The sequence below is a fragment of the Gopherus flavomarginatus genome, chromosome 2, assembly GCF_025201925.1.
Source record: "Gopherus flavomarginatus isolate rGopFla2 chromosome 2, rGopFla2.mat.asm, whole genome shotgun sequence".
Taxonomy (NCBI): domain Eukaryota; kingdom Metazoa; phylum Chordata; order Testudines; family Testudinidae; genus Gopherus; species Gopherus flavomarginatus.
The window spans coordinates 225,356,112-225,382,090 of NC_066618.1; the positions used below are offsets into that span (position 1 = coordinate 225,356,112).

Sequence of the window (25,979 nt, forward strand, 5' to 3'; positions counted from 1 at the left end):
ACACTTCTGGTAAATAACTTACCCTTGAGAAGGTGATAGGCTTGGAGCAGACTCTGACTAACCCCTGATGCACTGAAAGAAAAAAATTTATCTGAAGAGATTTCAAAGGCACATCATCCAAATGATTCACTAAAAGAAAGCTGTGCATAACTTTTTATTTCTGGCAGTCTGATAGAATTTGGGTTTTAAAAATAGAGGGGAGAGGAAGTTCATCAATTGGCAAGCACAGACAGAAGTGGACTCCAATTTCAGGATCTCTCAAAGGAAAAAAATTTTGAACTGCCTCCACATCACATTTTGTCAGCACTGCCTCACCCCTTCTCCAGATCTGATGCTGGTTGTACTCAGAATTGAGTACTTGATCTAATGCCCATTGCAGTAAACGAAAATGCCCAATGGACTTCACTGAGCATGGAGTCAGGACTTGTGTTAGAGTATAATACTGTGGGTACTCAATACATCACGGGATCAGTTACTAAATAGAAAATTAATAAACCCCAATGTAATAAGAAAAAAGACTTGCAATTAATATAAAATTAAGGGGTGCTGGAAAATCTTGGAAACTTTATAAGCATTGTTATGTTCACAGGATTGTATCTCATCATCATTACAACTTTATTTTATACCATTAATATGTTCCATAAAGCAAAGAACTCATCATGTATTTCTGGCAGAGTCTACAATAGCATCAACCACAAGAGTGCTCCCAGGCCTAAACAGGTGTACACTTTTTTTTTTTTAATATACAGTTTAAGAATTTTGCAAATGCGAAACAGTGACTTTTTATTTTTGTTAGTAGAGTTCCCCTCAACCCAATGCATCTGACCCACAGCAGTAACAGCTACCTCTGTATTTTTAAGGCACTATTGCTTCATTTACTCTTTTGTGCACATCATCGTCAAGTTCTCATACAAGGTCATTTGTAGAGAGTGACCTGGTAGCGGATGTTCAAGTGTAATGCAATCAGCACGCTAAACCCTCTCCTGCAGAGTGGGAGTCCTCAGGTTGCTCCCAAAATGGCCATTATCAATGAGATTATCTCAGATAAATATTCTGCAGGCTTCTCTTACAACTGGTTTATCATTGTAGATGGAAAAAATCAGGAGTCAGTAACATATACTCACCCACCGTGCTGATGAAACTCCAGAGAACTAGTCCCTTTCCTGCCAGGGCTAGGAAAATCTTTACTATGGATTTGCAACAGGCCAACTGCATTTTTACACTGTACTGTGGAAAACTATCTATCTGCACCACAATTAGATGTTCAAGAACTGGAGTGTACACTTCAGGAATCTAAACAAAATAAGAGCAGTAAAAAAAAAGTGTTCTGTAAAAGCAATGATTATAACTTCACTACCACTCAGGAAATAATGCAAAGCTTCCCAAATAAGAGGCAATTCCGACAAAAGGTAAAAGGAGAGAAAAGTTACAAAATTATCTACTATCTTTTATCTACTGGTAAAAGAAAGACTTAGCGAGCCACTCTATGTGGACAGAATTTAAAACATCAAGACAGACAGATAGGAGTTAATGAAAGCTTCCTGGGGCCACATTATGTCCCAGGGAACAGAAAGGCAGTTTCTGAGTGAAGGCAAGTGTTAGCAGACACAGTTACACTAATTTCTTATTATTATGAATATAAAGTGAGAGCTTCATTCACACAAAAGCAGAAGCCTTATCTGTTTTTATGCATCTGAAACCAGGGCATTCAAGTACAGCTCATCTTATTCCCAACGATCAGGAAGCCCTCATTCAAAACACACACTCCAGAAACACAAAGGAGTACATGTAGACTCACTTACCCTTCTCAGTGTGGCACTTTAAGTATCAGATTTATCAATCTGGGAGCGGATAAAGACAGTAGGCTGATACAAACACAACTGATACAAAGCTGTACTGCTGGAGAAACATTTCTCTTTCCATTGTTGTGTGAAAGACGGATTGAACAAGAAAGTGATTGGGTATATGGGGAAAAGGTGAAGTTGACTGTATATAAAGTGCTGTTCTATGCACAAAAACAAACTGAAAAAAACCCCCGACAAAATTAACCTTTATTGTTTAACTAGGGTTTTTATTGTTTTATGTAGTCTGTGTGTTTACCGAGTTTGTGTGTGTGGTGTTTAGATGTGCTTGTAATTATTAGAACTGGGAGCACTGGCTGTTAGGAATCTGAAAGGATAGGAAACAGGAAGGAGTGGGGAGGAGTTGAAGAGGCTGAGTGAGAGTTACAGAGGATGCAGCAGCAGCTTGGTACAGAGGTTTTCACTGTAAAAATAAAGTCCTGTTGAAGTTGTTAGTACCTTGCCTGGTTGATACAACAGTGTGTTAACCTTAGTTTTAAAAGAAATGTAGAAGTGTGGCTATTAAGTTGATTATGTCCCTTTACAACAGACATCACCATGCCTGCCATTTCAACACAAGTGACCTAATCCAGAGACTTTTTTTTTTTAATTTCACTCCTGATTACTGAGCTTGTCCTATAATGCACCAATTGTCATAGTATATATTGTAGTTCAACGCATCCTTAACACATCCATATATGGCTCTAAAGGTACAAAATAACTGACTGATGCTTTAAATATTCCACTTACTGTATCTATGTGGAATATAACACTTGCAATGGACTGAAGGAAACTGGGTAGCTGATACACATGTTCATCTGCTGTCTCCGCCTCCGTGAGATACATTTGTTTACAGCGCTGAAGGAGCTCAATGTACATGAAGTCAACATCCTTAGAATTTATAGCTTTACAAGGCTTTAATGAGAGAAAGTAAAGTATCACTTCAATAATTAGTATTAACGTTAAACACAAGAATGCTGCAATACTTAAAAAAAAAAAAAAAACAAAAACTCCACAGCTGGGTTCAGATAAAAACTACTTCTTGAAATTTTACAGAAACCTGATAATACATTTGAATATTTTTTTCCATGTTGTTCAACAGTTAACTGACCTTGCTTTATAATTTATTGCAACTGTATTAATAATCTGATCCTGAGCTTTCATTTACAATACTTTTCCAACTCAACCTGAGGAGCTAAGAATTTAGGTGGTTCTCAGCTCCACGGGGGAAGATGGTAGCAACATGTTACTCATAGCAACCCGCACTGGCCAATCAGGAGAAGCATTGTTGAGATTCCAGAGTAAACCCTGTCCAGCACTCCCAGTTAAGAGAGAGGAAGGAAAAAGAAGAATTATATAGTGACAAAAAGGTTTTATTTTCAGCCCATAGATGCAACAACTCCAACTTTTAATAGGTGCCAAGGCTGTAGATTTTGTATCCAAGCAGAACAAGATAAGCCTAAATTGAATTAATGTGGCCAAAATTCTGACAGTGGAAAGGGTGTTTTTAACGTCTAACGTCACGTATTAAGGAGAAAGGCTATAATGCTTTAGAGCCCAATCCTGCAAGTCTTCCAGGTGAATTCAGTGGGAGTTCACTGAGCCTTTCGTGATTACTTTAAGTCAAAATGTAGAGGTCTGTCTATACAGTTGATTTCTTTTATAAAACTCAGCTCAGAAACAACTGGGGTTGGGGGGAGGCATTCTCTGCATAACAGACTCTGCCAATCAAAACAAACATGTAAGATGAATGACTTCCTAATTGTAACATTAAACCCATCCAATACACTATTTTGTCAGAGTAAGCTTGCCATACCGCAGCAAAAAGCCCATATCCACGAATGGCAATGGACAACTCCTTATTGCTCGAATCCATTTTTCTGATGATATCATAGAACTGCTCCATGAAGAACTGCAGCTTGCTCTTGTGCATTTCTGCATCTTTAGCCACCATTAGAGAAATCTGCAGATTTACACAAACAATTACGGATTTCCAGAAACTAGAAAATAACCAAAATGAAAATAAAGTAAAAGAAAACTTCAAGAAAATCTATACCACCTTATCAGATAAGAGATCATTATTATTTATGTAGGACCATTATGCATGAATATATATATGAACAGTCCCCACACTCTACTAGTGTTTTGAGAACTAACTCCTTGATAAAGTCTTAGAGTTCTTATGTAAATTAGCAGTACCTGTTTAAGGAACGAATCTAGGGCTGAATGACCACCTTTCTTCAGCTCTGTATTTGTATGGCCACACCACTTGGACAGTACTTCAAAGAGTGAGCTATAGTTGTCCAGAAGGAAGGTGCCAAACTGAGCAGCATGCATACTGAACAAATGTAAGCCAGCTGTAATTCAAAACCACAATTATTAGTAAAACTCAGATTTGTGTTCCAGTTTCCGAAAACTGACCATGCTCTAGAACAGGGGCTTTCAAACTGGGGGTCAGGACCCTCGGGGGGTAGCGAGATTATTACATGGGGGGGGTCACAAGCTGTCAGCCTCCACCCCAAACCCCACTTTGTAATGGTGTTAATTGTATAAAAAAGTGTTTTTAATGTATACGGGGAAGGGTCTGCACTCAGAGACTTCGTATGTGAAAGGGGTCACCAGTACAAAAAAGTCTGAGAATCCCTGTTCTAGAAGTTTACATTAGGCCAACAGGAAGTCTCTGATATCTCCTGACTAAATTGTATTTCTGATTATTAGAACATCTATAATTTACACATGTTTAAATCTACATATGAGCTCACAACTGAAAACAACCTTCCTGCTTTTATCCTAGTATAGATACAGCTAGGCGAAGCAGCAGTTCCTTTCAGTGGTTTGTATTTTACTGTTGGTGGTAGGAGGGGCTCCAGATATTATGAATGAGAACTTTACTTCATCTAGGCCAGTGAGTCTCAGACTTTTCCATGCCAGGAGACATGCCAGAGGCCCCTCTTCCATTTAGCTGGGATATAGGCAGGAACAATGGCACTCCTGTGCCCCCCACCAAGCAGCTCACATTTAGCAACATAGGAAATACAGGGTGGTCACAAACCCCAGTGAGGAGTCACAGCCCTCAGACTGAGAACCCATGATCTAGTCAATCTACACCACCTTTACTAGAGGGTCACACACTTTTTTGCTTACCAAAAGTTCTCCAGATCCCTCCATTCTCCCTCAGTTGCCTGTATGCTACCTTCCATCCTCCTCTATTTTGGAGGCTCTGCAAACTTCCCCTCCTCCTCCCTTCACTCCATACCAGTTTCATCCAATCTCCCCCCAGACCAGGGGGCCCAAATCCCCCCCCCCATACTCTGGTCCCCTGTTCTCTCCCTGTCCAGAACTGTGTTCCCCCCATTCCTTCCTTTGCTCCTCATGCTCTTCCTTTTCTCCCATACCAGGATCTCCCATTCTTCCCCATACCATCTATGCCAGGGGATGGGAGACCTCCCATTCTCCCCCATACACTGGGAATTCTGTGAGATTCCTCAATTCCCCACTTCCTCCCTTTCTCCACCAAGGCAGGGGCCCTGCATAACCCACTTCCATACACACACCCCATGCCAGGGGCTCTATTTGCTCCTCATTTTCCATTTTTTCCCATGCCAGGGGCCTCTGCGTGCCCCCCACTGTCGCTGTCTCTGCAGCATTTTAAATACTATTGGGAGAATGGGCAGAGCTGAGATGAGAATATTGTTATATGGAAGGCTTAGCTAACCTGTTGCTTGGACTCTATATGTTTCCCATTTTCACCAAAATCAATAGTGCTCTGCCCACAGATGCTGTGACATACCTAGGGTACAAGTCTAATGAGTAGCTGTGTCATCCGTGCCCTCTAACCTGGGGTATCCTTTACACTGCTTTGTTGCTGTAGCCTCCAGTCTGGACTGCTGACAAACAGCCTCCCGCATGCAAGTCACTTACCAGCCTTGGTTATACTGCAGGGTGACCCCAGTCCTAGACCTTCCCCCAAAAAATGTATGTTCTGTGTCCACACCTTACACACACTCATAATAATCTTTGTACAAAGTATATCTTGTGAGGTGTCATCTGAAAACTCAATTTGCTGGTCAATAGTGTCCTGATAAAATGTGTTGCATTGTCTCTGTATAATGGTATTAACACACATTCCAAACCACAGCAGAAGTTGGAAAACAGGTCTGTGTCAAACAAAGGAATGTGTGCTCTGCTTCATTTGCATTTAAGCAATAAACAGAATCAAGCAGGAAGGGTAGACAAAGAAACCTCAGACAAGTGAGGAAAGGCAGCAGTGAACAGCTTTTCCCACACAGACTCTCTATCCGCTGAATCTCAGGTGGAAATGTTCTTCAAGAGGACAACGGATACTATAAAAACGAGAGACAGAAAGCCCAAGGCACTCCTCTTCTCTCTGTTCATTAATTCACTACACCAAAAGGAACAAAGGAAGCAGCCACTGATCTGGAGATGATGTCCTGGCCTAAGAATGTTGGTCATTAAGACTACTGAGAGTGTGTGGTGAGAGAAACCTTGCTTGAATCTGATACCATTTCTTAAGTTAGGCACCGGTAGTGTTTTAATTTTATTTTCTTGTAACCAATTCTGATTTTTACACTTCATTACTTGTACCTCACTTAAAATCTCTCTCTCTGTAGTTAATAAACTTGTTTTGTTGTTTAATCCAGTGGCTCTCAAACTTTTTTACTGGTGACCTCTTTCACAGAGCAAGCCTCTGAGTGTGACACACACCCCTTATAAATTAAAAAACACTTTTTAATATATATTTAACACCATTATAACTGCTGGAGGCAAAGCGGGATTTGGGGTGGAGGTTGACAGCTCACGACCCCTCCATGTAATAACCTTGCAACCCCAGGGTGGGTCCCGACCCCCACGTTAAGAACCCCTGGTTTAATCTAATCCAGTGTGTTTTGTTTGAAGTGTCTGGGAAAATTCCATTTGGGGTGCCAAGTTATCTAGAGATTGGTTGTGAACAATCCAAACAGGAGGCTATACCAGCCAAGCAGTAAAGGACACCCCAGGTTAGAGGGCAGGCATGACATAGCTACTCATTAATCTGGATTTTATGGTGGGCATGCACAGATGCCTAGAACATTCCCTGAAATTTTGGAACACATTGGATATGGCATTCAAAAACTGTCACATTACAGAAAGAGAAATGCCATTAAGTTAAGTGTTGGATGCAGTGTTGGTGCTGAGTTGCTTTGTTCAGCCAACTACTCCATTTTCAGCTCCTTAGATCACAAAGGCACACTCTCTCACTCCACTCTTCTAGCCTAGAATGCAGAATATGCTGTATTCTTTGAAGGGAATAAGCAGAGGAGGAAACATGTCTCCTCCAAAATATGCTTGGTATCCACAGCACTGCAAACAGTTATAAAATAAAATCTTACCTAAAGGTACTGCATATCGCTTTAGGTCAACCTGTAAAAATAAAAAGGTTCATCATAAATGACTTGCTCTTCAGAACTAATATATGTAGAAGAATGCACACTTGAAAGATACTCATCAAAAATTCTACCTGTGGATTGATCGCCTTCACTGCAAAATCAAAAATCTCCTTTGAAGTGTGGGGATCTGTAGGATAACAAAAATGAAACATTTTACTAAGGGCACCTCTGAGAGAGTCAAAATGGCAAGATAAAATTATCTTGTTATGGACGTGAAGAGACAATATTTAAAGGTCTTCAAAATATCACATTCTTAAAGGAAGGGAAACACTCCCTGAGGATGCTTCTAGAATTTTTGTTTTAAAATATACTTCTCTGTTTGACTTGCTGAAAAAACACTCTTTAAACAACATGGGTATGCTAGTGTAAATGTGCCTGTGTATAATTATGAGTAAGAATGTTCAAACTTTCACTTGGGGATGTACAGCTGCCCAGTACCTCCTGGATAAATAGTACTTCAACTTCCCACTCTATGCAACCACTCTGACCACACGGTCCTACATACTGGGGGACCCCAGGGGTGCTTGGGCATGAATGGCCTTGCATGAGCAGGCCTTCTGCCAATGGGGGGAAATTCACTCAGAATGCACAACTGCTTGTATCTATTCTTATATATAAAAAAGAGTGAAACTTAAGACCAGATGAACAGCTGCTCCCTGTCAGGTGTAAAACAGTTAAAATGTCTTTATATATATTTAAAAAAAGACTGCACCTTCATCCATGGATTTAGTAAAGTTATACATAAGCGCAGTCAGTCCTTTCAGACACCCTGCTACTACTGGTAGTTTGGGCTCTCTTGTTGCTGAGGTCATCTGAAAATAAAAAAGTTTTAAAGAAAATATTATGCTTAAATTAGAAGAGTAAGATAGAAACAAACAAGTGAGGACATTGGCAAGGTATAGCTGTGATGCCAACCTTCTGAACCAAACAGTGAAATGAAGTTCTGCAGCTTACTAGAGGCCTTGGCTACACTGGCACTTTACAGCGCTGCAACTTTCGCGCTCAGGGGTGTGAAAAAACACCCCCCTGAGTGCTGCAAGATACAGCGCTGTAAAGCCTCAGTGTAATCAGTGCCGCAGCGCTGGGAGCGCGGCTCCCAGCACTGCAAGCTACACTCGTAGAGGATGTGGTTTACATGCAGCGCTGGGAGAGCTCTCTCCCAGCGCTGGCGCTCCGACCACACTCACACTTCAAAGCGCTGCCGCGGCAGCGCTTTGAAATTTCAAGTGTAGCCATGGAATCTAAATAAGAAAATGGCCTCTTAAGGAAATCACATCCCCTACATAGGGCACTAAGGCTGCTGATGATCATGCTCTTTCCTCTCCCCTCCCTACATTACTCAGCTAATGGCCACTAGGTCTCCCTGCCACCTGTAACCTACCCAAGACCCCGTAACCAGAGAAAACAAACACTCAACTGCTATAAACAATAAAATTGTTCAAACCGTGTTTTATAATTATCTGGTTAAATGAAGTATCCAACAATCTTGGCATGAATGGTAATTCAATACACACAATACCCCCCCAGAGAAAAGTGAGTGACAGAATCCTACAAGAGGTTCCAATCATACCTGTGTTTTGAGCTCACCCAAGAAAGCTCGGAATAATTTCTCGGAGTTGTCAACCATGTCACTAGGTTGGACTTCTCCCAAGACTCCAAGGAGCTCATATAATTTTTCCAGTACTAAAAAATATCAATATATACATCACTTACTTTGAGATCTCTGTGGCATATGATACAGTAGTTAGACACCATTATAATAAAGTCAGTGTGTCTGTCCACCCACCAATCTAGGCACTTAAGGCTACTGGTATCTTGGCATGACTGGCAAACGAAAGAGTAAAACAGTGCTTTCATACATACATGTTCTTCCATGCTTGGATTTGAAATTAACCACCAGTTCATATAGTGAAGATTAATTTATTCAAGTTATTCAAACCACTAGTTTTAAATACTAAATTATAGGGCTCAATCCTGTGAGGTGCCACACATCCTCAACTCAGACTGAAATCAATGGGATTTGAGAAAACAGTGTGCTCAGCACCTTGACATTCTAGAGTCCCTAATCAAGGAGTTGAGTGCAGCAGTGAAAGTTTAAAAACAATGCATCATTAATATAAATATAGCTAGGGCCAGCTCTGACTTTTTTGCAGCCCCAAGCAAAAAAAAAAAAAAAAAAAGAGCGCAGGGCGGCCAGACCCGGAGGCAAAGCCAAAAAAACCAAAAAACCCAGGGCGCAGGATGGCCGGACCCAGAGACAAAGCAAAAAAAAGCCAAAAACACTCACTGCAGGGCAGCTGGACCTGGAAGCAAAGCAAAGCAAAGCAAAAAAAAATAGGGCAGTAATGCCACCCTAGGACTGGACGGAATGCCGCCCCGAGGATGAGCTTGCTTGGCTGGTGCCTGGAGCCAGCCGTGAATATAGCCTAAGACTCCTGTCAAGAGCTCTGTGCGGGCACAACCTCACTGATTAAGTGGAATGTTGCTAACATGGCGCTGGACCACATAAGGGCTGAGCAGAAAACCCCTACCTAGCTCTACCATATGTGACAGTCAATATTTCTGAGGACATTTATTCTAGAGAGGATGATGATGATATTGTTTTATTGGTCTTACAAAGCATATGGACAGCTGACTAGTATTTAGAGCCAGTATACTAAATAGTAACATTTCAAGATTTCCCTATTCACTGATGTCAAATGCATTTATACATAATTTTCCAACTCCCAACTGAGCAGTCTTGCCACCAGTACTGTATGTAACTTTTTTATTATTCATTAAAGACTGTTTTTGAAGTATTGTTTTTATTTTAAATCAAGTCCGAGCTTCTCCCGTCTTACCCACATTACTGTTGGAAAAAATCCATCAAAATATTAATACAGTAGAATCTTAGAGTTATGAACACCTTGGGAACGGAGGCTGGTTGTAACTCTGAACAAACCGTTATGGCTGATCTTTCAAAAGTTTACAACTGAACATTTACTTAACACAGCTTTGAAACTTCTATGAAGAAGAAAATTTCTGCTCTTAACCAGCTGAATTTAAATGCAATAGCACAGAAACTGTTTCCTTACCTTGTCAAATCTTTTTTTTGTTTTTTTAAACTATCCCTTTATTTTATTTTTTGTAATAGTTTATGTTTAATCCAGTACTGTACTGTATTTGCTTTCGGGGTGGGGAGGTCTCTACTGTTGCCTGATTGTGTACTTCCACAAATGACATAGGTGGTTGACCAGTCAGTTTGTAACTCTGAGGTTCTACTATACTAAAAGATAGTAAATAAAATAAGTAATAATGTTGCTAGTAAAGATAAGGCTCACCTGTGTCAGGCACTTTACTTCTTGCAGCAAGTTCCCCATAAAATTTGTTAAAGATCTCTCCAACTTTCAATTCTTCCATCAGAAAGGAAGACCGTAAATTTTGAAGTAACTAGAAATATATACAAGATACCCACAAATGAGGAAAAACAACTATTTTATTTGTTTCCACTTGGACCCAGGTAAATAAGGCCCCCAAGTCAGAAAGATACTTAGCTGCACACCTAACTTTAAGCACAAGTAGTCCCACTGGTTTAGCGGATTAAGTTAAAGGTGGTTGATATGTCTTCTGATCGTATAAGATGTACGTAAAGACAAGCTACCATTTCTATACAATAAATATTGGTTTTGTTGTGTTTTCCTCATGCAAATCAAGTGCTCCTCCTATTGTGTATGTAGTTCACACCTATTTTTTTTAACTTCCTATGTTCCTTGTACACATTTTGGCTGTAATTTCAGGTCAAAAGGGCACCATCAATTTAAAATATAATCAGTTTAAAAAATGAGTTATAATTAGTTTTAGGCTATGACACCTGTTAATGTCTGCAGTTTCATAAGCATGTTTACCTAGTTTTAAAATGTTTCTCTCCCTGTTGCTGTAAGGCCCACTCAAACCACAGAAGAATTAACTCCAAAAGGACTACTGCCATATGTAAAGTTAAGCACATGCATAAATGTTTGCAGGATCAGGGCATAATGCACTATACAAGGAAAACAGTAAAAATTATTATACACAAAATGATATATGCACTAAGGAAACTTAAAAAAAATATAAAACTAGTTTGTGCCTCAAATCTCTTTCAGTTGTATTATTTTAGTTGTTATCTGTAACAAATTAATATTTTCAAACAGAAGTGTGATTTTTAAATTGACAGTGTTGCTTTAAAGAACAGCAATTAAATTGGGAATAAAGATGCACTCTGTGATTGCCCTCAAAATCCAAGATGTCTTCCCACACAAATTAAGGGATGGCACCTTTAATTAAGCAATTCGGTCAAAGGAGATAAGGACTAATTCGTGGGCAGAAAAATATCTTTTTAATACTCCTCCTACAGAATTCAGCCACTAAACCTCCCTTGTTATGGTAGACTTTTTGAGTTTACTGCATTCAACACCAGCCGTGGCATAACTCAAAAGTCTCTAGGCTTAGAAATAATGAACTGTAAATTATGTTTTACCTTAATGAGAAGCTCCAGAGCTGGGATTTTACATTTTGCAGCCTTTTCTTTTGTGTAAACGCTAATACAAGTTAGCTAGGTTGGGAAAAAAAAGATCATAATGATCATTAACAAGATGGAAGATTTAAAAATATTTAAATAATTTAAGATATTTATTTAAAATACCTTTCCCCAATGATTTTAGATATTTTACAACATTTAAAATGTACAAAACCCAAGAATAAAAATACACAGCTTCTCATACAAAGCCAATGCAGACTAGAATATACGTTCACCCAGAAAACAGCAATACTAACCCATTCACATGACTACCCCATATCCCTCAATCAAACCCAAAAGAAAAGATTGGTTTTGCAGTGTGTCCTAAAAATTAGCAAATCCAAGTTTCGGTAAACCTAGACAGAAGCAAATAATAAAAGGACCCCATGCAGCAAATAATCTGTTACTAGTCACCTTTCCTTTTAAGCAGCAGGCTATTACCACGAGCTCAAAAAGTACAATGGCACAAACACCTGCAGTTAAATGGATACTACTGAGCAGTTTAGACTCTTCAGGCAGTCTACACTGCAATTAGACATCTGCAGCTGGCCTGTGCCAGTTGACTTGGGCTTGCAGGCCTCCGACTAAGGTGCTGTTTAATTGTGGTGTAGACATTCCGGCTCAGGCTGCAGCCCAAGCCCTGGGACCCTTCCCACCTCACAGGGTCCTCAAGTCTGGGCTCTAGCCCAGTGGTATCCAAAGTTTTTTAATCACACACCCCTATCAGTAAAAAAAATTTTAAGCACACACTCCCTGCCGTGCGGGCTCTACCGTTTTTGCTGAAGCAAAACAAAAAACAAAAAAAAAGCCGCTCAGACTCCTGCCTGAACCGCCAAAGCAAAAAAAAGCACTCCTCCTGCCACGCACCCCCAAGGATCCTCTTGCACATCCCCCTGGGGTGCGCATACCCTACTTTGGAGACCCCTGCTCTAGCTAGAGACTGAATGTCTACATCGCTATTAAACAGTTCTTAGTCTGAGCCCCACAAGCCCAAGTCAGCTAGCATGGACCAGCCATGGGTTTTTAACTGCAGTGTAGACATACCCTAAGGGACACATTTTCAGAAATGATGAGCACCCACAGTACCCACTGACTTCAAAGTTCTACAGGTACTCAACGCCTCTGAAAAAAATAGGCCTTAAAAAAAGTCACTTCAAAGGTTACAAACTGGAGCAGAAGAATTCAAAATATTGTATTATTTTTAATCAAATATTCCACTGACAGAACATTACAACACAAAAAACTCAAACCCAGCAACTACCATTTTTTTTTGAGAGAGAAAAATATATTCTAACCCTGCTGGCTCCAAGATACTCGAATAAATATGACCAAAGTATATTAACATTTTTAATGACACTAGTGTATTAATATGTAAACCAAAATTGCACTTCTGTTTTAGCTCTATTAGAAACATTGGGCAGGGGGGATGAATTAAATAAAGGAAAGCCGTGAACCTGGTATTAGTCATATTTTTATATGTCTTTCAAGCTTTCATGTTTAAATTAAAAACACTGCAGAAATGTTAAAAGTATTAGAGATTTTTAAAAATAAGTTTTCCTTCATTTACCTTAATATCCTGGGCATAAGGATGAACTTGCTGACCAATCTTTTCCAGAAAGGCACAGAGAAATTTTAAAGCTTCTTCCCTGCACTCTCGAAACTGAAAAAACAAAGTTCCTTTTTAGAAATGAAAGCCTGTATACTCTCACTTACCAATGAAAAATATTGCAACAGTTCTTAAAAAAAAAATCATAACTAAGTTTATCAACTCACTTCCTCAATGCTGAGAGATTTGCGGACAAACACAAGTAATCCATTATCTTTGGAAAACACCAGTGAAGTTTGCAATGCTGTAGGAAGAGCAAAAAAGCAACAAACTATTTGCTTCGTTATTTACACTCTATTTCCAAACAAGTGGCTCCTAGAACCTGATTATTTAGATAGTATTGGGCATTATTCAGGACATCTACTTTTAAAGAACGTCCTTGTGCCAAAATGCAACTAATGATTTTCAGTGCTAAATAAGGACATGATTTTGCAGTCCTTACTCACAATATTCCCACTGAAGCCAAAAAGGCCAATCACAATAATTAGCGCTGCAGGATTAAACCCTAAATTCTGTTTGTAAAATGTTCACTTCACATATGCTCAAAGCTCAGGTTCAGTCCAACTCTGCTTGGCACAGAACCAGGGATGAGAGAAAGGTGGCTTTACACCACCTTTTTAGCTCCCAATCTTGGGGCCAGAACCAGTACAGTAACATCAGGTCTGCAATGAACCCGAAGGGCAACCTGTCAATTATGTTTTAATCAATGAGTATGAGGAGTAGTCATCCTGGACTAAGACATTATCTATATTAACATCTGAAGCTGTGTTAGCTCCTATCCAGAGATATGTTTAAATAATATTCTTGCCAAAAAGGTTCTATCATGATTTCAAATACCAGAGTAGACAGGACCAAAAAGGTCCTATCAACAAGTCTTGATTTTCATCTAGTAAAACTATGAGGAGATTTGGACAGGAACATAGTATTTTACATGACAGATCAGATCGATGGTCCAGCAAAGTCCACTATCCCACTTCTAATGGTGGACAACATCCAATGCTTCAGAAAAACAGTAAACCCAGTGTTATCAATCCTAAAATTATTCTGCTCTTTTAAAAATCCAAATACAGAATTTAATCTCGTAATCCCTTGTGGCAGTGAATTCCACACAATAACTACATGCTACGTGAAACAGTATTTACTTTCATTTCTTCAAAATACACCTGCCACTAATAAATTTTGTAAAGAACTTCATATAGTTCAAAAGTTTGTCTCTTGCACCAACAGAAGTTGGTCCAATAAAAACTATTACGTCACCCACTTTCTGTCTCTAATATTCTGGGATCAACATGACTACAACAATACTGCAAACAACTAATTAATTTCATTTCTAAACCTAACAGCTGTTGTTTAAAAAAAAAACACAGCAATTAGATAAATCAAACTGCTTAACAGTTCAGGAGGTAACAAACATGATCCTCAGTTAAGAGTAGAGTGAACTGAGAAGCATCAATACACAGCAGAGGAAGTGAAGCTGTAAGTTTCCAACACCTGCAGCAACACTGCCAGTTGTAGATGAGGCAGTTGGAGTATAATTTTAGGACTAGATTCTGCCATCCTGACTGATTAATAGTACTTTTCTCCATGGCTACCGTCAGTGAACCCAAACTGCCACATAAGGTATTCCACAATGTAAGAATGATAGGAGTTTGAGGGAAGGGCCTGAAGTGCCTACGCACTCAGGTCCACGTCTTCCACCTCCAGGCCCTGCAGAGGCTTCTTTATGATGCAGTAGTCCGGTGTGGAGAGTACTGGCGCACACCTTCCTGCACCGCTTCCGAGGGCTCCGATACAACCGGCAGCTCCTTTATCTCGATCCGAGAGGTCTTCCGCGAGACCTCTCCAAGCTGCCGGTCTTCTACCGGGACCTCCTCTGGACCTGGAAGCTGTTCTCTGCGACCAGGTCCGTGGCGGCCACCGAGGGGGCAGATCTCCTCACGGGGTCCCTACTACACAATCCCCAGCTCCGTGTGCAGGTGGCGGAGTCCCCCACAGTGCGCCAGAGGTTGGTCCTGGCAGAAGCTACCAGGGTCAGAGACCTCCTGGATTACAACCAGGGAGACTGGCTAGATTCCCTGATGCTTGCTCGGCATATGGGGCTCTCCAGACCTTGTACCCCCCGGCGCGTATTATAGGAGGTGAAGGCCACTTTGTCACCCGCTGCTCAGGCCTACCTCGACCGGGTCCTGCACAAGGGCATGCCCAGCCCAACCTCCATTCCGGGCCCTCCGGACCTTTTCATCAGGCCCCTGCCCCGTGGACCCAATCGCCCCCCCCCCCCCTTCTCTGCAAGCTGGCAGCATGATCTGCAGCCGGTCCGCTTCCAAGCCGCGCCAAGGAAACATCTCTACACGCTCGGGCTCCACACCCTTCACTTCCTCACCCTCGTTTCCCACCCTGACACAAAGTGGCTGGACCTTCTGCCAGCTCTGGAGGGTGAGAAGCCCCGGTGGGCCAGCCTATACTCCACCCTGGTCCCGAGGCCCGCCAGGGATATCAACTGGTGGCTCCTTCATGGGGCCGTGAGCATGGGTGTGTATTTGGCATGGTTTACCCCTGTCCCAGACACCTACCTGTTCTGTGGCGTGAGGGAGACCCTGGCACACGTTTACTTGGAGTGCAACAGATTGCAGCCCCTCTACTGGCTCCTCATCAATATACTGTTGCATTTCTGGCTGCACTTTTCCCCTCACCTCCTTCTCTGTGCACTCCCTATCTGTGGTCCCACAAAGTCACGGGACCCCCTGGCCAACCTCCTCCTGGCCCTGGCTAAAACGGTCATCTACAAAACCAGGGAGAGGAGGTTGGCCAATGGAGACTCCTGTGACTGCGGGGCTTGTTTCCGATCCTCTGTCTGTTCACATATCCGGGCAAAGTTCCTCTGGGCGGCGTCCACTGGCTCCCTTGACACCTTCGAGGAGCAGTGGCGCTGTCTGGGGTTCTCTGCTCAGTGTCCCCGTCAGGCTCCCTTCTTTTGAACTTTTGATCACACTCCTGTCCCTGTTCTTTTATTAGTTGTCCCCCAAAATCAGTTGGGTTTTGAGGTCCTGTAGATCCTCCCCTTCGGCTGGGGGGGATCCCTTAGCAGTGGGCGGGCTTCTGCCTGCCCACTTCCAGACACACAATAGGTAAATGAGTCTCAACACAAGTTATATGTAATAGATCTGATACTTTTGCGATCTACACTCCTAATCCCTATTTTAATGATAAGGCTCTTTTCTGGTCCCCAGCACACTGATACTGTCTGCTTTTTATTCCACTGCTCCAGACCAAAGTCAAGCTGTAGGGAACGCAGCTGCAGACAGTGGCACCATGCTCACAGCTGAATGGAAAATGTCAGTAACCACTGCCCTGATTCCCACCACTTTACACCTGGTGTATTCATTTACACCTGTGCAAAGAAAGTACAAAGTGAAGAATGAAATGTTATGAACTCAGAATGGCAGCATTCTATACTCATTTTGCACCAATGTAAATGACTACACAAGATGCAAAACAGTGGAGAATTAGGCTTCATTGAAGCGTCACTGCTGAACTTTAAACAAAGGAACATACAAGGGACCTCCAGGGTCACTGAATCCAGTTGTCTGCTTTTGCAGGCAACCCCTTCATATAATCACATTCACAAACACAGCAAGCTCCATCTTAAACTAGTTAGCTTGTTTGCCCTCGCCGTTCTTATTGGTAGGCTATTCCAGAACCTTACTCCTCTAATGGTTAGAAACCTTCTTCTAACTTCCAGCCTAAGCTTATTCATAGCCAGTGTATCCCCATTTGTTGTTATGCAAACACTGTCCTTTAGCTTAAGTAGCTGTTCTCCCACCCCTGTGTTTACCTCTACCCACTGTATTTGTAGAGAGCCAGCAAATTCCCATTTAGGCTTGGTTTTGCTAGGCTTAAGAGAGCTTAGCTTGTTTGTCTCCTCTTCTAAAACAGGCTCTCCATTTACCAAACCCAACTAGTAGCTCATCTCTGCACCTGTTCCAGTTTACATTCATCTTCATTGAACGTGGGTGACCAGAATTGTACATGATATTCCAGATGAGGTCTTACAGTGCCTTGTTTGATGGTATTAATACTTCTCCAGCTCTACTGGAAATGCCTCACCTGCTATATCTCAGGATCCCAATAGCCTTTTTCACAGCCATTTAACATTAGTTATCCCGTGATCAACTTTCACACTCAGGTCTTTCTCCTCCTCCTCTGTAATTTCCAACTGATGAGCCACCAAGTTAGAGAAAAAATTCCAGTCCTCCAGGCTATCCCATTCTTCTTGTATAATATTCCAATCCTCCTCTGTATCGACAATGCCTCCTGACTTTGTGTCATTAGCAAATTTCATTTGTACACTACTGTACTACTTTTTGTGCCATGGTCATTAATGAAAATATTAAATAAAATCAGTCCCAAGACAGACCCTTGAGGAACATCACTAATAATCTCCGCCCATAGTTCTCCTTTCAACAGAACAAGCTGCTGTTTCTCCTTTAGCCACTCCTTATGTATTTTATAGTTCCTGTACTAATAACCATTTTCTCCAACTTCACTAATAATTTCCCATGTTGTATCATGTCCAATGCTTTACTGAAGCCTAGATAGATTAGGTCTACCTCGTTTTCCTCATCTGAAACAATCAGCGCTTGTTGGTGGCCTGCGGTGCGGTGTGAGGCGTGGATTGCCAGGCACAGAGTTGGAACGATACGATGGAGGCGGAGGTAGCAGGTGCAGACACACTGAGGATGACCGGATGCGGTAGCTGCGGCATGTACATGGTCCTAGAGGGGGCACCTGAAAGGAGTTTCATCTGCATGAAGTGCCGCCTGATAGAGCTGCTGGAGGAAAAGGTAAGGGGACTGGAGATGCAAGTGGAAACTCTGGCTGAGTTTAGAAGGGGATTTGAGCGGATGATGGAACACAGACATGATGCGGCACAGGGGACAAGCTCAGACGAGCGGATAGAAGCAGGACCACAGGACTCTGAGGAGGGGCTGCTGGGTGAGGAAAGTGGACGGTGGAAGCATGTGACTAGGAGAACCAGGCAGAGGAAAAGACGGGCCAGCGATGGAGAAATAGAACTCAGGAACAGGTTTGCTGAGTTGGAAAATGAAGATGGAGCACAGCAGGCTGCTGAAGGAGAAAGGGCGAGGAAGAAGAGGCAAGCAGCTAGTCCTGCAGAAGGAAGGGAGGAGTCAATGGAGGCGACATCAAGCACGAGCCCTAGGAGGATTGTAAGGGCGAATACAAATCGAGAAGAATTGCGGCCAGCTGCTGTGGGGGATAGACCGCAGAATCGCACTGTCGCCAGGAAAAGGCAAGTCTACGTGATTGGAGACTCTTTACTAAGAAGAGTAGACAGGCCTGTAACTAGACCTGATCGGGAGAACAGAAGGGTGTGCTGTCTGCCAGGGGCTAAGATACAGGATGTGGACCTGAGGCTGAATACGATCTTAGCGGGAGCGGGAAAGAATCCGTTGATTATCCTTCATGTGGGAACGAATGATACGGCTAGTTACTCGCTGGACTGTATCAAGGAGGACTATGCCAGACTGGGGAAGACGCTCAAAGAAATCGAGGCTCAGGTGATCTTCAGTGGGATTCTGCCAGTTCCTAGAACGGGGCGACAAAGGAGTGACAAAATTATGGCGATCAACAGATGGCTCAGGGAGTGGTGTTATAAGGAGGGCTTTGGGATGTACGGTCACTGGGAAGCGTTTATGGATAGACGACTGTTCGCTCAGGATGGACTTCATCTAAGCAAGGAGGGAAATAGAATTCTAGGATGGAGGCTCGCCGACCTCATCAAGAGAGCTTTAAACTAGGAAGTTGGGGGAGATGGTTGGGAGATGTTCGGGAGATCTCCACGCCGGAATATAACCTGGAGATGGAAGTAAACAAAGTGAGAGGGGATACCCTTGCGGTCCAAAGAATTGATCCAAGGAGGAATAGTGGAGTAGAAACCAGAGTCACGGGTGATGCTGGTGGTAGAAGGTCTGTGCACGACAGGGGAAAGAATGTCACTGATGCCAAACGCCAAAAATTAAAATGTCTGTACACTAATGCGAGGAGCCTAGGTAACAAGATGGAGGAACTGGAGCTACTGGTGCAGGAAGTGAAACCGGATATTATAGGGATAACCGAAACCTGGTGGAATAGTACTCATGACTGGAGCACAGGTATTGAAGGCTATGTGCTGTTTAGAAAAGACAGGAAGAAAGGCAAAGGTGGTGGAGTAGCCTTGTACATCAATGATGAAATTAACTGTAGCGAAATAAGAAGCGATGGAATGGATAAGACAGAGTCTGTCTGGGCAAAAATCACACTGGGTAAAAAAACAACTAGAGCTTCCCCTGAGATAGTGCTTGGGGTGTGCTATAGACCGCCGGGATCTGATTGGGATATGGATAGAGACCTCTTTAATGTCTTTAATGAAGTAAACACAAAGGGGAAATGTGTGATTATGGGGGACTTCAACTTCCCGGATATAGACTGGAGGACGAGTGCTTGCAAGAATAATAGAGGTCAGATTTTTCTGGATGTGATAGCTGATGGATTTCTTCATCAAGTAGTTGAAGTACCTACCAGAGGGGATGCCATTTTAGATTTGGTGTTGGTGAGCAGTCAGGACCTCGTAGAAGAAATGGTGGTAGGGGACAACCTTGGTTCGAGTGATCATGAGCTGATTCAGTTCAAACTAGATGGAAGGATAAACAAACGTAGATCTGGGATTAGGGTTTTCAACTTCTCAAGGGCTAATTTTAAAGAGTTAAGGAAATTAGTTAGGGAAGTGGATTGGACGGAGGAACTAGTGGATTTAAATGCGGAGGAGGCCTGGAATTACTTTAAGTCGCAGCTGCAGAGACTGTCGGAAGCCTGCATCCCAAGAAAGGGGAAAAAAACCATGGGCAGGAGTTGTAGGCCAAACTGGATGAGCAAGCAACTCAGAGAGGGTATTAGACAAAAGCAGAAAGCTTACAGGGAGTGGAAGAAAGGCAGGATCAGTAAGGAGAGCTACCTTGGTGAGGTCAGAACATGTAGGGATAAAGTGAGGAAGGCTAAAAGCCGCAGTGAACTGGACCTTGCAAAGGGAATCAAAACCAATAGTAAAAGGTTCTACAGCCACATAAATAAGAAGAAAACAAAGAAAGAAGAAGTGGGGCCGCTATACACTGAGGATGGAATGGAGGTTAAGGATAACCTAGGCATGGCCCAACATCTAAACAAGTACTTTGCCTCAGTTTTTAACAAGACTAGTGAGGAGTCTAGCGATGATGGAGGGATGATAAACGGGAATGTGGATATGGAAGTGGATATTACCGCAACTGAGGTAGAGGCCGTACTTGAACAGCTCAATGGGACGAAGTCGGAGGGCCCGGACAATCTCCATCCGAGGATATTAAAGGAACTGGCGCGTGAAATTGCGAGCCCGTTAGCGAGAATTTTTAAGCAATCGATAAACTCGGGGGTTGTGCCGTATGACTGGAGGATTGCTAACGTAGTTCCTATTTTTAAGAAAGGGAATAAAAGTGATCCGGGTAATTATAGGACTGTTAGCTTGACGTCGGTAGTATGTAAGGTCTTGGAAAAAATTTTAAGGGAGAAAGTAGTTAAGGACATAGAGGTCAATGGTAATTGGGACGAATTGCAACACGGATTTACTAAAGGTAGATCGTGTCAAACCAATCTGATCTCCTTCTTTGAGAAGGTGACGGATTACTTAGATAAAGGAAATGCGGTAGATATAATTTACCTAGATTTCAGTAAGGCGTTTGACACGGTTCCGCATGGGGAACTGTTAGTTAAATTGGAAAAGATGGGGATGAATATGAAAGTTGAAAGGTGGATAAGGAACTGGTTAAAGGGGAGACTCCAGCGGGTCGTATTGAAAGGTGAACTGTCAGGCTGGAAGGAGGTCACTAGTGGAGTCCCTCAAGGATCGGTTTTGGGACCGATCTTATTTAACCTTTTTATTACTGACCTTGGCACAAAGAGTGGGAATGTGCTAATAAAGTTTGCGGATGACACAAAGCTGGGGGGTATTGCTAACACGGAGAAGGACAGGGATACTATTCAGGAAGATCTGAACCACCTTGTAATCTGGAGTAATAGAAATAGGATGAAATACAATAGTGAAAAGTGCAAGGTCATGCACTTAGGAATTAATAATAAGAATTTTAGATATACGTTGGGGGCGCATCAGTTGGAAGCGACGGAGGAGGAGAAGGACCTTGGGGTATTGGTTGATAGCAGGATGACTATGAGTCGCCAATGTGATACGGCTGTTAAAAAAGCAAATGCGATTTTGGGATGCATCAGGCGGGGTATTTCCAGCAAGGATAAGGAGGTGTTAGTACCGTTATATAAGGTGTTGGTGAGACCCCATCTGGAATACTGTGTGCAGTTCTGGTGTCCCATGTTCAAGAAGGATGAATTCAAACTGGAACAGGTTCAGAGACGGGCTACTAGGATGATCCGAGGAATGGAAAAACTGCCTTATGAAAGGAGACTCAAAGAGCTTGGCTTGTTTAGCCTGGCCAAAAGAAGGCTGCGGGGGGATATGCTTGCTCTATATAAATATATCAGGGGGGTTAACGTTAGGGAGGGAGAGGAATTATTTAAGTTTAGTACTAATGTAGGCACGAGGACGAATGGGTATAAACTGGATATTAGGAAGTTTAGACTTGAAATTAGACGAAGGTTTCTAACCATTAGGGGAGTGAAGTTCTGGAACAGCCTTCCGAGGGAAGTAGTAGGGGCAAAAAACTTTTCTGGGTTTAAGACAAAGCTTGATAAGTATATGGAGGGGATGTTATGATAGGATCGTCAATTTGGGCAATTGATCTTGGATTACCACCAGATAGGTCTGCTCAATGGTCTGCGGGGAGATGTTGGATGGGATGGGAACTGATTTACTGCAGAGAATTCCTTCTTGGGTGCTGGCTGGTGAGTCTTGCCCACATGCTCAGGGTTTAGCTGATCGTCATATTTGGGGTCGGGAAGGAATTTTCCTCCAGGGCGGATTGGCAGGGGCCCTGGAGGTTTTTCGCCTTCCCCTGCAGCGTGGGGCACGGGTCGCTTGCTGGTGGATTCTCTGCAGCTTGAGGTCTTCAAACCAATTTTGAGGATTTCAATAACTCAGTCCTGGGTTAGGGGTTGTTATAAAATTGGATGGGTGGGGTTCTGTGGCCTGCCTTGTGCAGGAGGTCAGACTAGATGATCATATTGGTCCCTTCTGACCTATGAGTCTATGAGTTTTCAGTTTAAAGTTGACATTCCAAGCAGATGAATGGTGTTCATCCCTTTGAGTCAGTTTTAAGCTGTCTACATACTCAGGCAGACATCACTGCTTTGATTACACTTGGCGCACTTCTGGAAGGTTTCCTCTATAGCTGGGGTGGGCAAACTACAGCCCACGGACCGGATCCAGCTGCAAAAGCTTCTGGGCTAGAGTGAGGGTTCAGTAGGCTAGAGCTCCCAGGGTTAAGGTTAATTGTGTTACAGCTCCCTGAGCTAGGGTGAGGGTTCAATAGAGTAGGGCACCCCATGAGAGGTTCAGGGTTTAACAGGCTAGGGCTAGAGGGGCTGGGGTTAGTGTTCAATAGAGCACAGCTCCCTGGGCTAGGTTCAGGGATCAAAGGCTAGAAATATCTAAGACATAGTTAGGTTTCAATAGGGCAGGGCTCTTCAGGCTAAGGTGAGGGTTCAGTAGGGTAGGAATCCCTAGAGTAGGGTTAGGGTTCAGTGGGGTAGGGCACCCCAGGGTAGGGATAGGAGTGAAGCTGCAGGGAAGGGTTCAGCTTCACTAGGCTAGGGATCCGCAGGGCAGAGACAGGGTTTAATAGGCTAGGGATCCCTAGTGTAGGGACACATCTCAAGCTGCAGGGGCTTCCCAGGCTAGGGTTAGGATTTAATAGGGATGGGCTCCACAGGGCAGTACATGACTGGGGCTGCTAATACTTGATTGTCCAGGGTTAGGGTTCAGTAGGGTAGGACTCCCTGGGTTAGGGTTAAACTAGGTTAGGGCTCCCTGAGATAGGGTTAAAGATAAAAATGGAATGTCTCCTGGGGCAACAGTTAAATAAGCTAGCGCTTCCCAAGACAGAGTTACATTTCAGAAAAGTATGGCTACCAGGTCTACGGTTAGGCTAGGGCTCACCAAGGTAGGCAGGACTTAAATTCTCACAGAATATCTCCTGACTCCCCGGGGCTTCTGCCCCACATGAGGCTCCAGGGCTCAGGGCTTCTGCCCCATGGGTTTGAAAATACTTACCAGAGCTCCACTCTGAACAGCTCCAGCTGAATAGGGATAGGGCTGGGGCTGCAAGGGCTCCCCATGCAAGAGTTAGTGTTCAATAGGGTCAGGTATCCCAGGTTAGGGTTCAACTAGCTCGGTCTATGGCTCAAGTTTGGGCTTCCTGGGGTAAGGGTTTAAGAGGGTACGCTTAAGGTTCAAGAGGATAGGGCTCTCTGAGTTAGGGTTAGGATACAACAGCTACGGTTAGGATTCAATGAGCATGGCCAGCATTTCTCAAACTAGAGGTCATGACCCAAAAGGGAGTCTTAAGCCTATTGTGACTCTTTGAAAAACCCTGAGCCAGGAGTCTACAGGGTAGGGACAGGTGTGTGGCTGCCAGGCCTTTCTAGGATAGTATTAGGATTTAATAGCCTGGGGCTCCCCAGGGTAGGGGCATGACAGCTGCTGCTAGGGCTACCTGGTATAGGATTAGGGTTCAATAGCATAGGGCTCTCCAGAATAGTGTTAAGGTTCAGTAGACTAGGGTTCCCTAAGCTAGAGTTAAGATTCAATAGGCTAGGGATTCCCAGGCTACGGCTGCAATTGCAACGGTTCCATGGGATACGGTTGGGATCAAAAGGGCAGAGTTTCCTGGGATAAAGATAGGTTTCAAGAGGCTAGGGCTCCCTGGGCTAGGGTTTAAAAGGTTAGGGCTCCCAGCACTAGAGTTAAGGGTCATTAGGGTAGGGCTGCAAGCATCCCCCAATTCAGTGCTAGTGTTCAATAGGGTACAGGGTCTCCAGGCTAGAATTAGGGTTCAAAAAGGTACAGCTCCTTGATCTAGGATTAACAGCATAGAGCTCCTGGGGCTAGGGTTCAACAGGATAGGAGCCCCCTGACCCAGTAAGGTGGGACTCTCCAGGCTATGGTTAGCATTCCACATAGTTAGAACGGTGGCTGGTAGGGCTGCACTGAATAGTTTTAAACTGTCTTATATAGTATATTGTCATAACAAGGAAGACAAGGTTTGTAAAACAACAACAAAAATCACAGAGCTATCTAAAGCTAGTCAATGACTTCTGAGTGATCAGTGTTCAGTTTGCAAAGACAGTGGAGCTCAAGAGAAAAAGAGGAGCCATCCAGCAAGTATGCGTGCAGTATGCTTCACAGCACCAAATGTACAGTGGGCTGCAATAGATGCCCCAGGCATGGTCAGCTTTGGCACAGCAAACCACACCACACGTGACCCTGCTCAGCTGGCTCCAGAGAGGGTATGGTAACCCAAAACCCTCATCAACTGGCCTGGTGATGGGGGAGTTCCTGGTACCCGCAGTGTAGCAGCTCGCTCCCATTCAGTATCCCTCACATCAGTGAGCTGATGCTGGCGGAGCAGCTGGATGCAGAGTGTGCAGCACTGTGCAGTCAGGACCGATAAGCTTGTGTCTCTCCCCCACAAAAAGTATCATCCCCTCACCCACCTAGTCTCTCCCTGTTTAACACAGGAAGCTCCCCGGACAAGGCTCCCCTTGGGCTACTGAGAGCGGAGGGTCAGGTTTGGGCCGCTGGCGCTCTGGAGAGCGTTTTGCAGGCTAACTGGGTGAGGACGACACAAGGAGTGGGGACGGGGTTCCCTGTCTCCATGACAGGCCACCGGGACCCACTTCTCCAGTCCACATGGGCCCCCCAAAACGCCTCTGCAGGGCCCTGCTGCGATAGGACGGGCGCAGGCCACAGTGACCAAGGAACGAGTGGGGCTCACTGCCATGACCCCCCTTTCCCCAAGGGGGTCAGCCGTGGGGATGGGTTCCCCTGACCCGCCGGCCGGGCGCCTGACAGCCCTTCCAAGCATAGGCTGAGCGAGCCCCGTCCCAGCATGCCAGGGCCCGGGGCAGCCCCGCCCAGGGGCCCGCTCGTTACCGCCGCGCAGGTCACACGCACCGCGGGCGCCGTCCCCGGTGCTGGTCACGCACGCCTCCCCCACGCTGCGGATGAGGTGGTAGCCGCGCAGGGCGGCAGTGCCGGGGTCCGGGTCCTGCAGCGCGCAGGAGAGCAGGTGCAGAGAGCCCTGAATGCCACCGCCGCCGCCGCCCACGGGCAGAGCCGCAGCCATACCGCGCGCGGCGCCGGGCACAACCAACCAAACCAATTCCGCTGGCGGGGCAGAGGGAACGTTGGACCGTCCCCAGACAGGAGTTTCGTTGGGCGGAATCAATCGCACAGACGCACGTGCCTGGGTGACTGCACTTGCCCAGGCAGAGCCAAGTAACCCGGCCCCGCACGGGAGCGAGCTTGATTGGTTCGGTCTGAGACAGGAGAGGTT

The 25,979-nt window shown here is 44.0% G+C and overlaps 1 protein-coding gene across 4 annotated transcripts in view; it reads right to left on the reverse strand.

Moving 5' to 3' along the window:
- The window catches only part of PRKDC (protein kinase, DNA-activated, catalytic subunit), a 197,150-nt gene extending 171,209 nt beyond the window's left edge, over positions 1 to 25,941 (reverse strand). For 2 of the 4 annotated variants that reach the window (XM_050941897.1, XM_050941896.1), the window contains exons 1-14: positions 25,598 to 25,936; positions 13,596 to 13,672; positions 13,390 to 13,482; positions 11,784 to 11,858; positions 10,609 to 10,717; positions 8,859 to 8,971; positions 8,001 to 8,100; positions 7,360 to 7,415; positions 7,232 to 7,262; positions 4,041 to 4,198; positions 3,658 to 3,804; positions 2,592 to 2,756; positions 1,125 to 1,293; positions 23 to 72 (exon numbers count right to left, since the gene is read on the reverse strand). In XM_050941897.1, the coding sequence (XP_050797854.1) occupies positions 23 to 72; positions 1,125 to 1,293; positions 2,592 to 2,756; positions 3,658 to 3,804; positions 4,041 to 4,198; positions 7,232 to 7,262; positions 7,360 to 7,415; positions 8,001 to 8,100; positions 8,859 to 8,971; positions 10,609 to 10,717; positions 11,784 to 11,858; positions 13,390 to 13,482; positions 13,596 to 13,672; positions 25,598 to 25,769 (1,515 nt within the window). In that variant the 5' untranslated portion in view covers positions 25,770 to 25,936. Of the gene's footprint in view, positions 1 to 22; positions 73 to 1,124; positions 1,294 to 2,591; positions 2,757 to 3,657; positions 3,805 to 4,040; positions 4,199 to 7,231; positions 7,263 to 7,359; positions 7,416 to 8,000; positions 8,101 to 8,858; positions 8,972 to 10,608; positions 10,718 to 11,783; positions 11,859 to 13,389; positions 13,483 to 13,595; positions 13,673 to 25,597 lie in introns of all 4 variants that reach the window. The other 2 variants (XR_007772788.1, XM_050941898.1) reach the window with 2 other exon arrangements.
- Positions 25,942 to 25,979: the final 38 nt, after the last annotated feature.